Source organism: Stegostoma tigrinum, chromosome 4 (genome assembly GCF_030684315.1).
Source record: "Stegostoma tigrinum isolate sSteTig4 chromosome 4, sSteTig4.hap1, whole genome shotgun sequence".
NCBI classification, from domain to species: domain Eukaryota; kingdom Metazoa; phylum Chordata; class Chondrichthyes; order Orectolobiformes; family Stegostomatidae; genus Stegostoma; species Stegostoma tigrinum.
Window position 1 is genome coordinate 21,070,261 of NC_081357.1, and position 23,072 is coordinate 21,093,332.

Genomic DNA, 23,072 nt, shown 5'->3' on the forward strand with positions numbered 1-23,072 from the left:
AAAACTTAGCCAAGGTCCTATTTCTGATAATATTCTGTGTCTACTGCACCAGTGTGTGTATCTGCTGAGGATTTGGTTTTGATAACGCTTCCAGAATGTTCTACCTCAGCATAAATCACTGTCCCAAAATACACCAGAAATTGGTCATCTTAATCGTCCAACAATCAGGTTTTGAAATCTCTTACAGTACAGCAGATAATAATTACAATCAAACCTAAACTGGATACAGATGTCACGATAGACAGGTAATGAATATTATAATTTATGAAATGACACTGTAAAATTCATTCAAATTAAAACTATTCAGATGTTTGAGAGAATATGTTGGTGTTTAAAACTAACTGTAGTGGCAATTTCAAAACTGTTACTTTCTTCATGAACTGTACTTGACAGTTAATATTTAGCAGCAGGTTTTGGGATTGGCTGTTAGAATTCATGCAATGGTAAGACAGTAAAGATACCACTATATGCAGTACTGAGCCAAATAAGCCAGGAAGGTATGTGCTGAGTCAGTTCACCTCAAACATACATTACAATTGGACAGCATTTCCATTCCTAGCTGGCATCTAATGCATTTAAGAATAAAGTCAGAAGTCACACAACATCAGGTTATAGTCCAACAGGTTTATTTGAAATCATAAACTTTTGGAGCACTACTCCTTCATCAGGTGAAGTGACAAAGTTACCTGATGAAGCAGCAGTGCTCTGAAAGCTTGTGATTTAAAAGAAAACCTTTTGGACTATAACCTGGTGTTGTGTGACTTCCGACTTTGTCCATCCCAGTCTAACACCAGCATCTCCACATAATTTAAGGATAGGCATGGGCTCTGCCCCTCTTCCCTCCCTAGTGTTCAGATAATTCTTTTGATGAACACAGTCTTAGCTCATACACGGAGAACAGGAACTTCCATTAGATAGCAGCAACCTTCCAGCACTCTTGCAACCTTACCCAGCAAGTCAGAACATTTAGAACAGAGAAGAAAACAACATATAAAAGAATTGAAAAATATAGCTGCTGGTGGAACCAGCAGGTCGGACCAGCAGACTTGGCTCATGTTAGATTGGAAAACACTGAGGAAAAAAAAGTTGCTGAGTGCTCTAGCTAGGTAAGGTGCACATGTGGCATATTCTGGCTGACAATGGAAACTAAGGGCAAAAACAAGCATATTTGTGATGGTATTCATGGTGTAGGAGCAACAAGTTGACACTCATTGGCTAAAATCATTCAATGGTAAAGGTACTACAGGGTTTCTTGTGAGATTACATTTTGTTACATTATGTGTTACAGATATTCTATGATAGCATATCGAAGAATCTGGATATTTACTATACTTTGAAACTCCACACACATTGGTTTTTCTGCCAATAATTCTGCTGTAACTATTGCACTAAACTTGACAACATTAAGTTATAACATTCTGCTTCATACGCTGTTGCTTCCCAGCACACTCATCTAGGTTTGTGCAGCTACCATTGAAATTTGTGCAATTTTACCGTAAGAACTTCTCAATTTGCATTTTACATGACTTATTCAAGAATTGTTCCAATGATCTGATGATGATTGTGATTCTGTGCCATTCTGATGCGACCCAAGGACATAGTCAACATTGATCTTTGAATTCTTTGAACCATACCCTTTGAATTATTTACCTTGCTTCTACTGGTGGTTTGACCTTCTTACAGATCATTGAAAGGGGTAAATTGCAACATTGTTATTTACCCTGACATGGATATTTGCTGTAAGACATGCACAATAATTCATAATTACATCAAACTACAGCAAAATCAAGCCTTTAAACATTCTGTGATTAGCATCTTGACCAATTGAACATCACAATTCTTACCTGTTAAGCTTCTTACTTAAGAAAATATAGGTTTTCCTGTGTGTGGCAAGTACAGCAAAATCATAGACTAGTTTGTCAAGCATGTGCTTAAGATTTCATGAAATGTAGCACTAGGAAGAAATCTTCTGCAAAGTGGCTCTTCCTGAAACATTAACCTGTATCTTCTATTCTTATGGATGTCGAAAAACTCGGCCTATATTTTCAACAATTTTTGCTTTTAGTTCAAATTTCCATTTTTCCCTTTGTACATGGGGCCATGATGCTCATTGTCAATGCCCTAAATTTACTTCCTCTCAACCTCTCACACAAACTCAAACACTGTCCTTTGATTATGTTTCTAAGAGATTGATGCACACTACTATACAGAACTGAAAAACACCACTAAAAGCAGGGAAATGCAGTCTCCAGTAAACTTCAAAGAACTTATCCAAAAAGCTAAGGCTGAGTAAGGTCAGAAACCAGCAGAAAGGATCTGTCCTTTTACAACAACCTAGCTTGTTTAATATACATTCTTCTGTTAGTTAGTCATTGCTTTTCTCACTTACGGATCAGAGTGCTTTTTCAACTCATAGTTGCTCAGCTTCAAAGGTTCAGTTGTTTTAGCTGCTATATTTTCTACTATACACATTGACTCATCTGCTTTTCTTGTCTGTTCAGTTCCCATGCATTCAAAAGTCACTTCTGGTGCTAATATTGAAAAGTGGAATGAGAAACTGTGCAAAACAATGACAATGTGACTGTGATGGACTGAAGGCACAGTGAGAAAATTCACACACAGATGTCTATGCTGCATGCTGCTTTGTTGTCTTCCAGTCCTTTGGGAGAAGCGCCTTTATCTAATGAGGCCTAAGACACACAGACCTGCTTGGTCAGTACACTCAACTAGACATCTCTGGAGACAAACTTACACTAATAGGGTAAGAATTGGCATATTAATAACTACAGAAATAGGGCTTAGAAGGCAGCTTTGTAGATTTTTATTGATAACAGGTCAATTGCACAGTTAACAGAAAAAAAATCAAAATGCATAGAATAAGAAAGACATGTGGCAATTGAAGATTTATTTTATTAATCGTTGAATGTTGTACTTTATGGTCACGAACAGCAAGCCTTCAGGTTTGAAGCAAATTTTATCTAAGAGAGTATAAACTAAGATTTTGTGCTGTGACATCTTCAATGCGTTCATCACTTTGAGTAAGCTGGTGAGCATTTTCAAAGATTCAGTAAGCTGTTTTTGAATGAGGAATTTTTGTGAATAGCTTTGCTGTGTGATTAGTACAATCCTTAAACCATAATGCTTACAAATTCTGTAATACCACAAAGACTACAACAAAACACTCACTAACCAAAGGGCATGTGATTTTTCCGAGGCATGTCTTTCTTTCCTCAAAGAATTGAAAAAAAAACTGCTTTCAGAAAACGAATCAAAACCAGATCCAACAACTTATAGAAATGTGAAAAGTGTTTGCTTTATGTACCTTATCAGAGATCCAATCTACTGGTATACTCAATGGCCACAGATAAGAATTTCTGATACTTACAGATTAGTTCACAGGGTAGCACTGGTCCATCCAATTTCCATGAAAAGTAGCAAACTGCCTTCCGAAAGATGTGAATGCAAAGGTTGGTGGCAACAAATTGGACACTGGTCAGGTACAATTCTATTGTCTTGTGATGTTTGTTCCTCCATCATGGTATCATGATGAGGCAAGGAGGTGCACGGTAATTTGTTTAAAATATCTGTACTGGAAAGGGGCTTGGAGCTTTGTTTAAATCCACAATTATCAGGCTGCTGTCTGTGTAGAGTTTTAATTGGCCCGTGAAATGGATCAAGAACAAAGGAAGTTTCTGGTGATGATGGCAATGGTAATTGAGGAAAGTATCGATTATTTACCAAACAGGAGTTTGAGAAAATAAGAAACTGCATGCTGGTTACCCAGGCATTAGGCATTCGGAAACTGATGGAATCTATCAACAAGGAAGTAGCCAGGAGCTTAGAAAATCATCATATAAGGCAGAGTCAACATTGTATTTTTTTAAAGGGAAATAAAGTTTGACCAATTCACTACAGTTTTTTGAGAACATAACTAACAGGGTAGATAAGAAGAAACCAGGGATGTGGTTTATTTGGATTTTCAAAAGGCCTTTGTTAATGTAGATAAGCACTTATGGGGCCAATATGATGGGTGTCATGGGCAAGACATTGATTAAAGACAGAACAAAGTAGAAATAAAAGGATAATTTTTAGGTTGTTGGGCTGTTATCAGTGGGGTGTCACAAGAATCAGTGTTAGGGTCTCAACTGTTTCCAATTTATATTAGACGAAAGGACCAAGTATACTAAATCCCAGTTTGTTGATGATGGGGGAAGCTGATGTGTAGTACTATTATCGTTGCACCGTTAATCCAGAGACCCAGATAATGTTCTGGAGACCCAGATTCTAATCCCATCATAGCAGCTGATGGAATTTGAATTTAATAAAATATCTGGAATTAAGAATCTAATGATAACCATGAATCCATTGTTGATTCTCGGAAAAAAAACATCTGGTTCACTAATGCCGTTTAGGGAAGGAAAATGCCATCCTTACCTGGTTTGGCCTACATGTGATTCCAAACCCAGAGCAATGTGGTTGACTCTGAACTCCTCTCTGAGCAATTAGGGATAGGCAATAAATGCTGCCTAGCCAGCAAACGCCCTCACCCCTTAATGAATAAAGAAAAAAAGCTAAGTGAAAAAATAAGAGCTGGTAAAGAATTACATGCAGTAAACAAAAGGTGGCAGATGGAGTATCACATGAGAAATAAAGTTTGGAAGAAATAGAAAATCAGAACTATTTTAAAAAGGTGAGAAAATATTAAATGTTAGCCTTCATAGGGATTTGGGAGATCATGCACATAAAACACAAATTGAACAAGGAGATCCAGTAAATCTTTGCTTTTGGTTACAAAAACAGAAATTGCTGGGAATTTGCAGCATCTTTGGAGAGAAATCAGAGTTAATGTTTCAGGTCCAATGACTCTTCATTCTCTCCACACATGCTGCCAGACCAGCTGAGTTTTTCCAACAATTTCTGTTTTCATTTCTGATTTGCAGCATCAGGAGTTCTTCAGTTTATTTTGCTTTACATTATCCTGTTTTAAGGCATTCTAAGTTAATATCATGTTTTAAATGGGAATGTTATTGGCAGTTTAGCTTTGTGGATTTGCATCAACATTGTTTCATGCTGAGAGACTCTCAAGAGTTGAATGCACCATGCAGCAGCTTTTTGCTATGGCCTTCGCCACTTGCTGAACGCTTCACCTCCCCAACCCCGTCAACTTTCTAAGCCCACCTCTCCTCCACTCGCTGACCCTCTTGCTGGCTGACCCTCCTAGTCACTGGCCCTTCTGCTGTCTGGCTGTTCTTAGCTGGCATTCTCGCTGGTCAACCTTTCCATTCACCGTCTCTCCAGCTGATCCCTGCAGTGCTGTATCTCAGAGCTGCTGTCCATCTGCCTCTCACCATCATTGTCTGAGGCCTCACTCAAGGCACATGCTCAGGAGAGGAAAGGTCAGCAGAAGGGGTGGCCCAGAGGAGGGTCAGTGATCAGGAGAGTGGGCGAATGAGAGAATTGGCAAACAAGAGTTGACTGAAATGTAGTTTAGTTAATGGGAGTACTGGCCGGCAGGAAGGTTGGAAAGCTGAGAGAGAGTGGGGTCACTTAGCCAGGGGGTCAGGGACCACTATCAGCAATAAGCCAGAGGGCTGAGGGAGAGAAATGCAGAGGGAGGGAGGAGTGGTGAGTGGGAGATAAGTAGAAACCATATACTGTTTTTAGCTTAGATCTTTAAATTTATGTCATTTGGAAGTTACTTCAATTCAGGTATTGAAATTTAGCAATATAAACTACAAAGTTTAATGTTTTATGTTTCTTTGACCTGCAAAACCTCATGAAAGATTCTGCATTGTTTGTAATGAGGTAATTATATTTTTTTTAACGTTGTTTCAGTTAACGTTGCTTTTTTAGAAGCTAAACTATAATGTTAAATGAGGAATTACTACAGAGCATTCAATTAAAATCCATAATGGCATGTATGTGTTTAGCAGGCCAATAGCCATATGTTGTATTTGGCAGCCAAAAAGTACAGATATTTATAAGGTTTTAATTGTAAATCTATAGTTTAATGAACATCAGTCTCTATCTTTCTCTTCTTGACCCTTGCGGTGTCCAGAAGTCCACCCACCCCTAGGGCAGATTCTGGCTCATTTTCTTGCCTTGTACTTTACATCCAATGAACAACTTACAAGTTACAAACATTGCCCACAGGCACAATGTGAAAATAACAAAAAAAACCAAAAAGATGGGGAAAGGAAGGGAGGGAACAAATTCAAAATAGTGTTACTGGGGGAGATAATGCACACCAGTCCCTGCAGTGCCCACATCTCTTTCTCTGAAAGCTTCAAGGGGACTCCTGGACACCACATGCTCCCTCTCCAAGGAAACTTGGACACAAGCATAACTACAGAAGAGTGACAAGCAGTTGGGAATTACAAACCCCAGGGAGCATGAGTAAGGTAGCCATCAACAGGTCTTTTCTTATATTCAACACATGTTCACACATGTAATGACGAATCTCTGAAGCAGGTAGGAACTCAACCTTGGCTTTCTGACTCAGAAGCAGGGTATTACCACTGTGCCACAAAAGCCCTAAGAAGTCAGATTTTTTTTGATAAATCACCAATAATGATCCAATTTTTAAAATACATAAACCACCTCCAAATCAGCTGTGTAACTAACTAAGGGGACAGTTACTAAGCACTATTCACTAGGGGTGCTGCAACAAAAACTAAACAAAAGGGGAGATTATAGGTCATAGAATCCGTACAGTGTGGAAACAGGCCCTTTGGCCCAATCAGTCCACACCGACCCTCGCAGCATCCCACCCAGACCCATCCCCCTATAACCCACCTAATCTACACACCCCTGAACACTATGGGCAATTTAGCATGGCCAATCCACCTAGCCTGCACAAGTTTGGACTGTGAGAGGAAACCAGAACACCTGGAGGAAACCCACGCAGACACGGGGAGAACATGCAAACTCCACACAGACATTTGGCTAATGGTGGAATTGAACCTGAGCTTCTAGCACTATGAGGCAGCAGTGCTAACCACTGAACCACCGTGCCTCCAAAAATAATAAGGGAGGGGATAAGGGAAGGGATTAACTTAAAATGAAGTTGAAGAGGGATCTTCAGATATTATATTTTTAATCAACCTGTTCAGAGATGTTCTTACACACCTCTGAGAGGTGGGTATTGAACACTACCACCTTCAATAGCCCTCTTTCACTGCACCAGACACTTTCTAATCATCTGGTTCAGAGATGTTATTGCATTCCTCTAGATTTGGTGGGATTTCAGCCTGGGCTACCATACCACCACCTCACCATATTTTCTAAACAATTGGTTCAGATATGTTATCGCACACCTCATTATCAGGTAGGGCTTGAACCCAAGTCTCCTGACTCAGAGGTAAGGACACTACAATTATACCGCAGCAGCCCCTGCACTTACCTCAGTATGTTTTCTTAAGCTGTTCAGGGATGCTATTTCACACCACTGGAGCTGATAGGGCTCCTGAAGTAGGGGACACTACCACTATACCACAGGAGCTCCTCCACTACCACAGCAGAATAAAAAATCCAATGAGAATCACCTGCTCTGATTCAACTGTGGAACCGGTCTGGTTTAATCATAAAGGGACATGTATTTCTAATCCTGACAACGTAGTAGCCTTTTTTACAATGATAATGACACCTTTCTGTAATTGTGCAGGGCTTTGGTGAGATCGCACCTGGAGTAATGTGCACAAGATTTGATGTCAGCACTCCACCTGTCCGTGGATGTTGCCCTCTGAGTACATTCAGGGCTGAGATTTTGGACTTGAATGTTATCGAGGGTTATGAGGATGGGCAGGGAAGTGGTGTTTAAATCAAAGCTCAGCTATGATCATACTGAACGAGGGGAGCAAATATGAGAAGCTGTATGGTCCACCTCTATTCCTATTTCATATCGGCTATGCTGTGAAATATGCTAACCTTCACATAGATTTGACTGTTAACTGCAGGAGATCAGTGGGTGAAGATCAATGATAATACTGTAGCTTTCCTATGTCCATGAATTAAACAACTGAAAATTTAAAATAACATGTGAAAAAACATAAAGGCTTATGATGCAAATGAGCTGGGACATTCAACCTTTTGGCATATGAAACTGAACACCCAACAGATTTTGTTCAACATTCCCCTAATTAACTTCTTTCACATAATTATTTTAATTACTGTAACAATTTTGATCCACAAACATAAAACACAGACACCCAAGTTCACAGAAAATTATTATAATCAAAAACCTTCGTCTTCTTCACTTATCTCTGGTTTAAAATTTTTACTGTATGGTAACTCTAATTATTCTCTACATCCTTAGTATTGCCTGCAAATTCCTCAAAACCAAAAGTAACATATATGCATTTTTCCAAAATGTTTGTTCATACTCTTGAATATCAGTTTTGAAGGCAATACCTGTTATCGGTCCAGGTACTCAATTAAGGGAGGCAATTGCACTTTCTCACTTACATAACACATTGAAGGTGGCTCATTAGTACAATTTTTTTGGACCACATTCCTCTGATCTATTGCCAACATCATATTTCAAGTCTGGCTGATATTTCTAATGAGTATCACAGACAAAAGTTTCTTTAAAGTGTCTTCGTTTCTACTTGTAGATCTAGTTCTTCTTGCATTCTGGCATAATCCACTGCTCCAGCCTCTACAATTCTCTTTTCTCTAACTGTTGCCACACTCAAGACTGCGTGACCAAATTCAGCTTTAAAGCCAATGACAAATTTGTTGATTATGCTACAAGTAGTCATTGACTTCAGGAAGCAGTGGATGACACACTCCCGTCTGTATCAACAGTGCTGATGGACAGCCTCAAGCTCCTAGGAGTAAATATCACCAATGATCTGTCCTGGTCCATCCACATTGACACTATAGTCAAGAAAGCACACCAATGCCTCAACTTCACTGATTCTTACCAATTTTTACAGATGCATCACAGAATGCATCCTATCCAGATGCATCATGGTTTGGTTTGGCAAATGCTCTGCCCAAAATGGCGAGAAATTGCAAAGAGTTGTGAACACAGCCCAGTCCATCATGAAAACCAGCTTTCCTTCCATTGACTCCATCTACACATCCCACTGCCTCAGGAAAGCAACCAACATAGACCCCCTCACCCCCATCCATTAGGCAGAAGATACTAAAGTTTGAAATCACGTACCAACAGATTTAAGAACAGCTTCTTTCCCACTGTTACCAGACTTATGAATGCTCCTTCTCTGTAGCTTTAACATTATATTCTACATTGTGTTCTGTTACCCTGATGTCCTTAGGTAAGATATGATTTGTCTGGTTAGCATTGAAAACAATACTTTTCACTGCATCACAGTAAATGTGACAATAATAAATCAAATCAAATCATCCTTTCCCCTTTTTGCTCCAGTCCCTTTATCTTCTCAGGCTCTGCGTACGCAATCTGTTGCTTTCACTTGCTTAGCAATAGTGTGCAATATCTTCTGAACGTAAAATTACATGAAACAAATAAAATCTGAACAAAAAACAAATGAAGTGTGAAAGAAAGTCAGGGTTTTTTGATGTGATTTCACTGAATTCTTTCTTGGAAAGCTTGGCTAAGGCTGGTTAAAGCATCTCAGATCTATGATATCAGCAGAACACCTTGGAGACAGAGAGGCAAGACTCTGGATCCTCTGCTAAGAGACCAAAGGAGGTGATGATGACTCCCCTAGAATGTGTCTAATGTCTCACTCCATCAAGTGCAGTTGAGTTTCATCCAAGGATGTCAGAAAAGTCCCCAAACAGCAGCTAAATAACAGAGCAACACAACATTTACTTTTATATATAAAAATTGCATGCACTAGCTTTTTCACTGTTCAAAACTCCATCCATTTTGAAACCTAGAGGATTGGGATATCCTCAGGGTGTGATATTGTAGTACACATATAGCCACAGAAACCTAGAATCCTCTTCCCGAAAGGTTGTGGAAAAATTGGAGACAGGATTGACAGAATGCTACTAGGTAAGGATATCAAGGGACAGGAATCAAAGGCAGGAAAATGGAGTTGAGATATAGTTTTGCTGTGAGCTAATTACTTCCTTTTTCTATAATCCTAGATAAATGCAAGCTATTTCCATCCTGTTTACTTCACATTATCATGCCAGTGTCCAGCGGTAACAGGTCTGAAAACAGGCAAAACAAAATAAGGGTGAATAATCACTTTTTCAGAATCAAATACTAAAACAAATCAATCATTTATGTTATTAAGTATTATTTGCAATAATTTCATTTTACTTAACAACTCAATTATGGAGGCAAATACTTATCTGTGCAATAACATCACTAATAAAAACCCAGATTATTTGGTCATTACCACATTGCTATTAGTGGTAATTTGCTGTGCACAAAGTGGCAGCTACATTTTCTAACTACAGCATGTCAAACAGTCATATATTGACGATAAAGTACTTTGGGAAGCCCTGAGAATGTGAAAGACACAATAAAAATGCAAGCTATTTCTTTCTTTAAAATTCACATACATGTATGTTAATGAATTGATGAGATAAAATAAGGTGAGACAGAATAAAGATACTGGCACAGACCCAGTAGGGGAGAATGGCCAGTTTCTGCAATATATACTCCATGTAACAGTTATTCCTATTTCCAAGACAGAACACAGGTATTTGGGAGGCAGAGTTTGATCGTGTAACAAGTTGATATAGTTTGGCATTATAACTGCAGGGGTAGATTTTCAGCTTGCTACCCGAGTGTGAAGTTGCGGATCAGCCATCTGTAATTGAAACATGAAGATCAGGTGTTTTCTGCAGGAATAAGCAGCCTGAATACCAGCTTCATTGCAAAGAAAGCAATTTTAAAATCCACCCCATGGTCAGTGGCTACACATTCAACATCATATTTATTTTCTGTTCTTCCCTCATATCGCCCGAATTATTTTCCTCTGTGCATTTTCCCAACCAAGATATATTTTCCCATTTCCAGAGTTTGTGCACTCCTGATTCAGTTATGATGGTGAGGGGAGAAGTTTGGAGTTTGTGTTATTACGGAGGAGTATCACCGAACAAGTTTTAAGTCCTTTTGGAAGTGTTTCAAACTTAAGATGCAAATGAGGACTGGAATCTGCTGTGCAGATGATAATTCCGGCCCTAAGTTCACACAACAGCAATTCCAGCAATGCGGCACTGACAGACTGAATATCTACCATATATTTTCTGACTTTTTCTTATTTTTATTGTTACACATGCTACTTCTGAAATTTACACCTTCAAATAGAAAACATAAATGGCAACTCATTGAAGGTGGACTATTTGGTAAACACTCAATAACTAAGACTCAAAATGTTGTAAGAGACGTCAGAAACCTAAGAAACAAATTAAACAATGCATAATGGCCTTCATACTCTACAAAACAGAGTTCACAGTGTTAAACTATCTCTTAAAATCACTGGTGATTTCTTTTTCATAGAGTCATAGAGTAATACAGCATTACAAAAGACTCTTTGGTCTAATTAGTCCACACTGGTCATGTTCCGAAACTAAACTAGTCCCATCTGATTGCATTTGGCCCATATCCCTCCAAACCTTCCCTATTCATGTACCTATCCACAAGTCTTTTAAGCGCTGTTATTGTAACTTCATTCACTACTTCCTCTGGCAGTTCATTCCACCCACTAACCACTCTTTGTGTAAAAACGTTGCCTGTCATGTCCTTTTTAAATCTTTCTCATCTCATCTTAAAAATATGACCCTTAGTTTTGAAATCCCCCATCTTGGGGAAAAGACCAATGCTGTTCAGCTTATCTATGCCCCTCATGACTTCAGAAACTTTTGTAAGGCCAACCCTCAACCTACTTGGGCTTAAAAGGGATGTGTTCCCCCAAAATCTTGGCTATAACTTGAAAACAATCTCTGGAGAAAGGATACAAACAAGCATTTGTGTCATTTTTTCAGGGCACTGCTGATTATGGACTATCAATATAGTCAGGGTTCGGCATTCCAATTGAAATTCTAGGACATTTCCTCACTCCATCAAATTTTTTTACTGACTCATGGAATGTGGTGTTGTTGGCTGAGCTTGCATTTTTTTGTCCATTGTTAGTTGCCCTTGACAGACTCTGGAATACCAATTTTATGGAGAGAAATATGTATTTTGTTTTTAAATGAGAACATTTTACTTCTCTGCTGGGTATATTTTACTGCATCAGCTAATTCTAATTCACAAACAGAAACAAGTACACCACAATATTCAGCACTTCATACTCCTCTTGCAAGAACTACTGAATAAAGGAAAAAGAACTCAGGGCTAGCGAAGGAATTCTCTCTAGAAACAAGAAAAGCTTTGATTTGTAGTATGTCTAATCACTTGCCAAATACTTCAGACCACTTTTCACAATTAATTTTTGCAAGATTGCAGTGGTACTCCTCCGGTGTTGGTCTCCTGATTACCCCCAATTTTTATCACTCTGCCACTTGAAACTGAACATTCAGGTATTTAGGCCCTAGACCTCTTCTCTCCCTTTCTCTCTTCCTCTGACTAAGTTTTTCATTGCTTACCCTAATATCCCTTCATGTGGCACGATGTTTGAACATTGCTTGATAATGTTCCTGTGTAGTGCCCTTGGTGATCAGTATGTAGCAATGCTTCCAGATGACTTTAAAAATTGATGAAAAGGGGTGTGGTGTGGTGAGGATGACTTAGAGTCTGCAGTGGCATACAGACAGGTTAAGTGACAGGATAAAGACTAGGCAGATGGAATATAATGTGGAAAATTAGAAGTTATGCACTTTGGCAGGAAGAAAAGAGGACCTACGTATTATTTAAATGGAAAAAGGCTGCAGAAAACTAGAGCACAAAGAGATTTGGGACTCCTCAAGCATGGATCACAAAAATCTAGCATCCAAGTTCAATGGTTAAATGGAGATGGCAAATAGAATGTTGGACTTTACTTCAAATGTGATGGAGCATGAAAGTAAAGTGGCTTTGCTAAAACAATACAAGGCACTAGTCTGACCATATCTGAAATAATGTAAACAGTTTTGGGCCCCCTTGGGCCATTGGATGCAGTCCAGAGATGGTTTACTAGGCTGATATCGGGCATGGTGGGACTGGTTTATGAGAAGAGGTTGAGTAGATGGGTCTGTACTCTTGGAATTTGGAAGAATAAGAAGAGACCTTATTGAAACATACAAGATTGTTAGGGGAATTGACAGGGTAGATGTGGAGAGGATGTTTTCCCCTTGTGGTAGAGTGCAGGACAAGAGGGCATAACCTCAGAACAAGGCATTGCACATTTAAGACAGAAATGAGGAGGAATTCCTTGGATTATCAAGATGAATGAAGAAGTGAAGAAGGTTATCTCAGATTAAAATGGGACCTTGTTCAAATGGGCCCATGAGCTGAGAAGTGGCAGATAGTGTTGAATTTAAATAAGTGTTAGATGTTGCATTTTGGAAATGCAAATCAGGGCAAAACTTACACATATTGGCAGGGACCTTTTGCCAAATAAAGAGACCTTGGGGTGCAGGTTCATACTTCCTTGAAAGTAGCGTTGCAGGCAGACAGTGTAGCGAAGAAGGCATTGGTATGCTTGCCTTTATTGTCAGTGTATTGAATTTAGGAGCTGGGTTATCCTTATGTGGCTGTACAGGACATTGGTTAGGCCACTTTTGGAATACTGTGTTTAATTCTGGTCTCCCTGCTATATGAGAGATGTTGTTACTTGAAAGAGTTCGGAAAAGATTTACAAGAATGTTGCCAGGGTTGGAGGGTTTGAGCTATAGGGTGAGGCTAAATAGGCTGGGGCTATTTTCCCAGAGCAATGGACGCTGAGAGGTGAACTAATTGAGGTTTATAAAATCACAAGGGGCATGCATAAGGTGAAGAGTCAAGGTGTTTTCCCCAGGTAACAGAGGCTCAGTGGTTAGCTCTGCAGCCTCACAGCATCAGGGACCCGGGTTCGATTCCAGCCTCGGGCGACTGTCTGTGTGGAGTTTGCACATTCTCCCGGTGTCTGCGTGGGTTTCCTCCCAGATGATGTGCGGGCTAGGTGGATTGGCCATGCTAAATTGCCTGTAGTGTTCAGGGGTGTGTGGGTTATCGGGGGATGGGTATGGGTGGGATGCTCCAAGGGGCGGTGTGGACTGGGCCGAAGGGCCTGTTTCCACACTGTACGGAATCTATTCTAATCTAATCTAAAACCAGATGGCATAATTTTAAGATGAGAGGAGAAAGATTTAAAAGGGACCTGAGGGGCATTTATTTCACACAGAGGATGGTGTGTGTATGGAATGAGCTGCCAGACAAGATGGTGGAGGTTGGTACAATGACAGCATTTAAAAGGCATCTGGATAGGTATATGAATATGAAGGGTTGAGAGGGCTATGGGCCAAGTGCTGGCAAATGGGACTAGATAAATTTAGGATATCTGGTCAGCATGGATGGGTTGGACTGAAGGGTCTGTTTCTGTGTTGCACAACTCTATGACTCTATCAGCCATGGTCTCATTGAATGGCAGAGCAGACCCAATGGGCTGAATGGTCTACTTCTACTCCTATGTCTTATGGTCTTGACGGTGTTTTACAACTTCTGTTGTTGTTAGTGAGTGTTATTATACAAGCAATAGATCAGCTAGCCACCGTCAGGTTTCATGTTATAAACAGGCAACATTGTTACTGACTATTGCATTGAATGGCTGACACATTTAAGTTCTCAGCACTAACCTAGTTTATTACCCAGAAAATCCTATTCACCTCTGAGACAGTAAAATAGGATTCAAATTTAGTCTAGGTCAGAGGCCAAAGAAATGGGGGGGAGTGGTGGGAGAAAAGAACATACAGAAGTTTGCAGAGCCACCTGCATCCATCAATCCTCTAGCTGAGATTCTATTTCAAGTGCTATATAAAAAGAGATACACTGCTTAATGAGTCAGCAAGCATTACTAGTTAAATAATTGTTTTGTGACACCAAGTCGCGAACAGCTGTTAAAACCTTGACTTCTAAACAATGCTGGTTTTATTGATGTGGGATGGCAGTTTTCTTCATGTAGCATGCAGATGGGCTGTAAATGTGATTTCACTCTGGCTGAATACAGGCGAGGGAGACTGTGGAGTGAATTCATGCAAAAGCAATGTCCCAAATTAATGAGTCTCCAGTGACTCACAGATTACAATCTTTGTGCTGACAACGGGAGCAGGCTGAGTAGTGAAGCACGCACTTTATTTGATGCCGGTAGTTAATTATGTGATAGAGAGTTTTTCAGAAAAATAAAAATCTCAAGGGCATCTTCATCGTGGTACATTAATTACAATCCAGTCACTGTGTTAATTGGGATAATAAATTGAGCCATTTTCAACTTTGTTTAGTACAAGAAGCAACAGATGGTTTAACTCTTGAAGGCTGTACTCCCTCATTGGAATGTGGGTTCTCTCAGGTTAAATAGCCTTGACTAAGCCTACCTAGCAATTTTATTTGATCTCATTTTGGGTCACAGTTCTGTAGCCCCAGAAACCCTGCTGTGTTTAGTCCAAGTGGCTTTTCGGCATGGTTTAGCCCAGAAAGTGTGTGTTAGCGGCCTGTTGTAGGCTTCAAGAGCTTCCCCCTTCTTGAATACTGTTAGAACTGTCTTCTGTAGTCCGATGCCAGATCTGTGGACAGTATACCTGCAAGTCTGTTGACAAATTATAAAATACAAATGAAGACAGCACAAATCTAGTGATCTTAGAACCTGATTCAATGAAATAAACTTGTATATTGACCAGGATCTCTCAATGTTAGGCAAATAATTACTTCCAACTTGCATTCTGTTCTGTTTTCCAGACAAGGGTGGCAGTTGATTTGCATACAGTTAAAATGTCACAAACCATAATAAACTAAATGGCCAGATAATTGACTTTTTGCTGGGGGCGAAATTGTGTGAAAATGGGAAGTTTTGATGGTGAGGTAAATGTTGGCAGCACGCTGGGAGAACTCACCAACTCTTTCTGAATGATGCTGTAGACCTTTGTCATCGACACCTCATCTAAAAGACAAGCTCAAGCAGTCAACATTCCTCCAGCAGGGATCACTGGTCAGTGACTAATTGCCCTTCACCCCAGCCCAGTGTGGGAAATAACTTGCATTTATGTTGTACCTTTTATGACCTAGTCAGGATGTTCTAAAATACTTTACAACCAGTGAAATACAGGCACTGTTGTAACACAGAAAGAGAAGAGCTGGCACAAGATCAGTTCTGCACCACTCTGACAGCCTGAATAGAAGAGGTACGGCCAAAATAGGAATGACTGTTGGGTTCTTCCCTCTGAGATACCCACTGGATTATTAGCAGTTGGGGGAGGAGGGATTCCACGGTCCAGGGCAATTTGTCTTCACTTCTTGATGATAGATGCTATGCAAAAGATTAGCCACTAATCCTTATATAGACTGTGAAATAACAGGAGATTGCTCACTGAAGTATTTATTCTCTCTCTCTCTCTCTCTCTCTCTCTCTCTCTCTCACTCACTCACTCACTCACTCACTCACTCTCACACACACACACACACACACACACACACACACACACACACACACACACACACACACACACACACACACACACACACACTCTTGATTGTCTGGAATGTATGTAAGATTATATTCTGCTCAGTACAGATTTGATTTATATAGCTTTAACTTACAACCTTAAAACTTATCAAATAATGATCAGTGCCATTTGAGGTTTAGCAGGTCAGGTTTCAGAAATGTCATGGGTTTCAGTGTGGAAATCATGAAATCGACACAAATGTGTGAAGGATTATGCTACATAGGACCAAGAACCACAATGTTCAGAGGTGGTACATCCCTCAAAATATTGCAAAGTACTGTTATTAGGTTTTGCAGCACAAAATATTTATGCTGAAAGACTTTTAACTTTTGAACTCTGGTGATAAATTGGTTAGTGGACAAATGTTGATGAGTTTCAAGAGCTTTCAACAATAAAAAGTCAGTCATAAAGCACAAATGAAAAGTAATACACCTATGTAATAAAACACAGCTCGTGTCCTAATAAGTAATTGCAAAGCAAAGGGATCAAACCTTGACTTCAAGTGTGGCCGCTAAGTATTTGTGAAAGGAATTCTATTATTGCAACATCGGATCACATGGAACTGAAGCCTTGGTCCGTAGGAATCTGTCCTCTGTATTTTATGCTCAATAAAACTTGAATCTGTTCACTTACTAGAAGTGAAGCTCACATTACTACATGGTGGCACTGATGATGAGACCCACACAGCCAGAGGTGGGCAGTCAGAGCCTGAACTGAAGCCCAATAACAGCAAAGCACAAGGCCAGGCCAGCAATCCAAACCCAGAGGTGGAGAAAATACCAAAAGTGAAGCCCAGTGGTGGTTGAGGTTGGCTACCGATAGTCTTTGAGACATATCTAGTAACTAAACTGCAGAATGGGAAAGCCCATGCAGAAGGTGAAGAAAGCCTAGGAAATAGCCCATGGAGAGTAAGTGTGTAATTTCTTCCCATTGGTCATCTGCCCAGTAATATAAAAATGAAAGTACTTACAAGAGATTAGGAGGATACGAGACTTAGAAAATAATGGGTGTGCAAGGGAGCAGGGTGAAGTCCAAACCATGAACCGACACCAATGATAGAAACCCAAACTGATCCATTTTATAGACAGTTGCAAGTTCAGAGTTTGCAGTGGCAAGACAGAAAACTAAACACAAACCAAAATGGTCTGCAAGAGATAATGGGAACGGCAGATGCTGGAGAATCCAAGATAATAAAGTGTGAAGCTGGATGAACACAGCAGGCCAAGCAGCATCTCAGGAGCACAAAAGCTTGATGCTGCTTGGCCTGCTGTGTTCATTCAGCTTCACACTTCATTATCATGGTCTGCAAGAGACTCAGCAGTTGGGGACATAGAGGGATAGGATGAATTTTTCCTGAGGGGTTGTGACAAGCCCTTTGATGACACAAAACTGTAGGACAAATTCTGGTTTGCAGTGAGTAAAGTAAAAGGAAAATAAACTAGTTTTAAAATTGAATACTTTTGGTTTCTACATCATGGTTGAGGCCAGGAATCCTCAGACTGTCTTCCATCAAACATCGGGATTTAGGACATACACAAATTAAAATAAGGAGTATGCTACACTATTGCAATGGAAAAGAGATTATGGAGACCTTGTATGTAATTCCTAATCATTATGATCCTTTATGAGGTAACTTGTATAATGTCTTAGACATCCTTCGGTGACAGACACAAAGAGTGGACCAGTCTCTTCATTACACTGAAATCAGAAATTCAAAACAGCAGGAAAAGAAAGGGGCAAAGAAAGGTGAATTCCAGACAGTGGTTTGTTCTGTCATAATGTAGTCACAGAGCAGGAAACCAGCACAAAAGTTGTTTATTTACTCAAACTTGAAACTTTGAACCTTCCTGTTCTTTGGGATTCAATAACCTCTGTTCCTCAAAACCCTGCTGTCTCTTTCAGGAAGAATCGGTTTTTATTTTGAAGAAACAAAGTTGTCCACTTGTTGCAAAGAATCTTCCCAAGACATACTCTCACAGGGAGAAGTTCTCCCAGAGTAAACAGCCAGATCCTTGCTGAGAAGCAAGTAAAAATTTTGTGCCATTCCAATAAGTAACGAAAATAAGTGTAGCTTCCAAAATGTATACACCTATTGGAGTGACCACAGGATCTGAGATATAGAATTATGAAGCTCAAAACAGTTTCAATCATGCAAGAAAGATGGCACAAAGCTTCAAAGCAAACTCAAGACTAATGAAGCCTCAGGCAGGATGAATGGTGACTCACCTGCACAGGCAGAAGTCAGTTATTGGAACAAATCTTTGTAATCACACAGGGAGAATATCACCATGTGATTGATACATTTAGAGAAAAACTTCCACCTTTCGTCAAAACTCACCAAAGAGAAGTACAAGACCTTAGAGTCATATGGCATGGAAACAGACCCCTTGGTCCGATTAGTCCACGCCAAACAAATGTTCCAAACTAAACTAGTCCCACTTGCCTGTATTTGGTTCATTTCCCTCTAAAACTTTCCTATTCACATACCTGTATAAATGTCTTCTTAAATGTTGTAGCTGTACCTGTATCTACCACTTCCTCTGGCAGTTTATTCCGCATATAAACCACTCTGTGTGAAAAGTTGCCGTCCAGGTCTCTTTTTAATCATTCTGCTCTCACCTTAATAATATGCCCCTAGTTTTGAAAGCCCCCACACTAGGGCAAAGACCTTTGCTACTGACATTATCAATGCCCCTCATGATTTTATAAAATTATAGGAGTTAGGATGTTATGTTGAAGTTGTATAGGATGTTGGTGAGGCCACTTTTGGAGAACTGTGTACAGTTCTGGTTGCCCTGTTATGGGAAGGATATTATTAAATTGGAGAAGGTTCAGAAGAGATTTACGAGGATGTTGCCAGGACTGGAGGGTATGATTATAAGGAGAGGCTGGATAGGCTGGCACTCTTTTCACTGCAGTGTAGGAGGTTGAAGGGTGCCCATATAGAGGTTTATAAAATCAAGAGGGGCATAGATAATTTGAATAGCAACTTCATATAGCAAATAAAATTACATCCAAAAAAGATCTTTAAGTCTATGTGAATAGTCAGTGCGCAGAATTTGTTGATCTGCAAAGACGTCATCAAGTGGGCTGTTTTGTTCTGCATGGCGTTAAACTTCTTGAATGTCGCTGGAGCCGCACTCATCCAGAAAAATGAGGAGTATTTCATCACACACCTGACTTGTGCCTTTTAGGAGTCAAGAGATGAGTTACTCACTGCAGTATTCCAGGCATCACACCTGTCCTTGTAGTCACTGGATTTGTATGACCAGTCTTATTCAGTTAATGGTCAACGGTAACAATCAGGATGCTAAAAGCAGAAAATGAGTGATGATAACGTCACTGAATATCAATGAATGATGGTTGGATTCTCTCTTATTAGAAATGGTTATTGCCTGATTTGGCGCAAATGTTACTTATCACTTTTCAGCCCAAGCCTGGGTTTTGTCCAGGTCTTGCTTCACTTGAACATGGATTTCCTCAGTATCTAAGGAATTGCCAACGGTGCTGAACACTGTGCAATCGTCAGTGAACACCCCCACTTCTGACCTTGTGAGTGAGGGAAGTTCACTGATGAAGCAGCTGAAGGTGGCTGGCCCTAGAACTTTATCCTGAGGAACTCCTGCAGAGACGTCCTGGAGCTGAGACGACTGGCCTCCATTAACTGTAACAATCTCTCTGTGTGTCAGGCATGACATCAACCAGCAGTGAGATTTTCCTGACTTGTGCTAGTTGTCAGTCTCACCTCATTTTTGGAACTCAGGCTCTAAAAAGGTCAGGAGCTGAGTGAGCCTGGCAAAATGCAAACTGGGTGTCACCGAGCAGGTTATTTTTGAGCAGGTCCTGCTTGATAGCTCTGTTGATGACACTTTCCATCACTTTACTTTTGATCGAGAGCAAACTGATGGGCACTAATTGGCCGGGTTGGATTTGTCCTGCTTTTTGTGCACAAGGCATACTTGGGCAATTTTCCACATTGGAAGATAGATGCCAGTATTACAACTGAAGTGGAACAGCTTGGCTCAGTGTGTGACAAGTTCTGGAACAAAATCTTCAGTACTATTTCCAGAACATTGTCAGGGCCCCTAGCCTTTACAGTATACAGTGTCACCAGCCATTTCTTGATATCATGTGGAGTGTATTGAATTGGCTGAAGGTTGGCATCTGTGATACCGAGGACCTCTGGAAGAGGCTGAGATGTATCGTTCACTTGGCACATCTGGCTGAAAATTGGTGCAAATGCTTCAACCTTATATTTTGCACGAATATGCAGGGCTCCTCTGTTATTAGGGATGGGGATATTTGTGAAGCTTCTTCCTCCAATGAGTTATTTAACTGTCCAGCACCATTCATGACTGAATGTGGAAGGACTGCCGAGTTTAGATCCAATCTGTTGATTGTGGAATCGCTTAGCTATTGCTACTTACGCTGTTTGACATACATGCAGTCCTGTTTGATGGCTCCACCAACTTGACACCTCGTTTTTAAGTATGCCAGGTGATGCTTTTGGCAGGGTTTACCAGGGTTGATCCCCTGACTTCTTGGTAATGGTGGACTAAGTGATTACGTTGGACCACAAAGTCACAGATTGTGTTGGAGTTCAGTTTTATTGCTGTAAATAGCAGAACCTTATAGATGCCCAGTCTTGAGTTGTTAGATCTGTTTGAAGTCTGTCCTATTTAGCACAGTGATGGTGCTGCACAACACGATGGAGGTTCTTCTCAATGTGAAAGTAGGATTTCATCTCCATAAGTACCGTGCGGTGGTCAGTTGCTTACTGATATCGTCATGAACAAATGCATCTGCAGCTGGCAGATTGGTGAGGATGAGGTCAAGTATGTTTTTCCTTCTTGTTGGTTCTCTCACCACCTGCTGCAGAGCCAGTCTGGCAGTGATGTCCTATAGGACCTGACCAGTTCAATCAGAAGTACTGCTTCCGAGCTACCTCAGGTGGTGAACATCAAACTCCCTCACCCAAGGCACTATCTGTGCCCTTGCCACCCTCAGTGCCAGATTACCTCGTAATCTGCAGAATGTTTCTATATCCAGTGATGGTGATGATAGTGTCTAAGACATGATCTGGAATATATAATTTTATGAGTGTGACTATGTCAGGCTGTTGCTTAACTAGTCTGTGAGACAGATCTCCTAGTTTTGGCACCAGACACCAGATGTAATTAAGAAACACTCTGCAGGGTTGACAGGGCTGCCATTTACTGTTGTCATTTCTGATCCCTTAGTTGATGCCTGGTGGTCTGCCCAGTTTCATTGATTTTTTTTAGGCTTTTTGGTGGTTGATACAGTTCAGTGGCTTGCTCAGCCATTTCAGAGGACATTTAAGATTCAACTTTATTGCTGTGAGTGTGGAGTTACACATAGGTCAGATCAGGTATGGATGGCAGACTTGCTTCCTTCAACAACATTGGTGAACTAGATGGTATCTTTTAACTACACTGGGCAACGGTTTCATAGTCATCATGAGACTTTTTGTTTTTTTAAGATTAGATTCCCTACAATGTGGAAACAGGCCCTTTGGCCCAACAAGTCCACACCACTCCTTGAAGCATCCCACTCAGACCCATCCCCCTATAACCCACACACCCCTGAACACTACAGGCAATTTAGCATGGCCAATCCACCTAACCTGCACATCTTCCGACTGTGGTAAGAAACTGGAGCACCCGGAGGAAACCCAAGCAGACACGGAGAGAATGTGCAAACTCCACACAGACAGTCGCCCGAGGTTGGAATTGAACCCGGGTCCCTGGTGCTGTGAGGCAGCACTGCTAACCACTGAGCCACCGTGCCGCCCCAACACCTTGACTCTTGCAATATGTCAACATTAGGACAAACATACCAATAGCAAAACCTCCCATTTGATTTTTTGTTGTCCTCTAATTATTGGCTCACGGTGTAGTAGTGTTAGAAAAAGCATTTTGTATGGTTTAGTGCATATCATCATTCTTCACCTTTCAGGATATATACAGGACCTGTATCCTGCTCTGCTGCCTAATAAGGTCATAGCTGATCTGTTTGTGTTTCAAATTACAAATTCCTATTTGTCTCCCGTAACCTTTGATTCTGTTGTTTAACAAAAATCCATCCATCTCCATCTTAAAATATTCAATGAACCCACCTCCTCTGCCTTCTGAGACAAGGTTCCAACCTGCTGAGGCCAACAAAAATCTCCTTATCTGTCTGAAAAGGGTGATCTCTAATTTTAACGTTTTTTTAATCATAAGTATTAGCAGTTTTGCTCTACCACAGATCATATGCTAGACAGACTTGATAGTTCACAGCCAGTGTCAGGACTGTCAGTCATCATCAAGTATAAAACATTAATCCGTATGTCACTGTGAGTGGTCAGAGAAAATTTGGACAGACCTGGAAAATGTTTTTTAATTTTCATATTTATGGGTTCTAAATATATTGGAGATGGGAGTAAAATTGGCTGTTTGACTGGCAATCAGGCAGAGAATTGGAACCAGTCAATGGGCTGAAAATAGAACATG

The 23,072-nt window shown here is 40.4% G+C and overlaps 1 protein-coding gene across 4 annotated transcripts in view; it reads right to left on the minus strand.

The window, feature by feature from the left end:
* The window catches only part of acoxl (acyl-CoA oxidase-like), a 322,997-nt gene that overhangs the window by 3,388 nt on the left and 296,537 nt on the right, over positions 1–23,072 (minus strand). Inside the window, exon 19 of one of the 4 annotated variants that reach the window (XM_048531553.2) lies at positions 9,873–10,146. The exons of the other annotated variants lie outside the window; for them this stretch is intronic. Within the exon in view, the coding sequence (XP_048387510.1) occupies positions 10,120–10,146 (27 nt within the window). The 3' untranslated portion in view covers positions 9,873–10,119. Of the gene's footprint in view, positions 1–9,872; positions 10,147–23,072 lie in introns of those variants that run through there. 4 annotated transcript variants of the gene reach the window in all.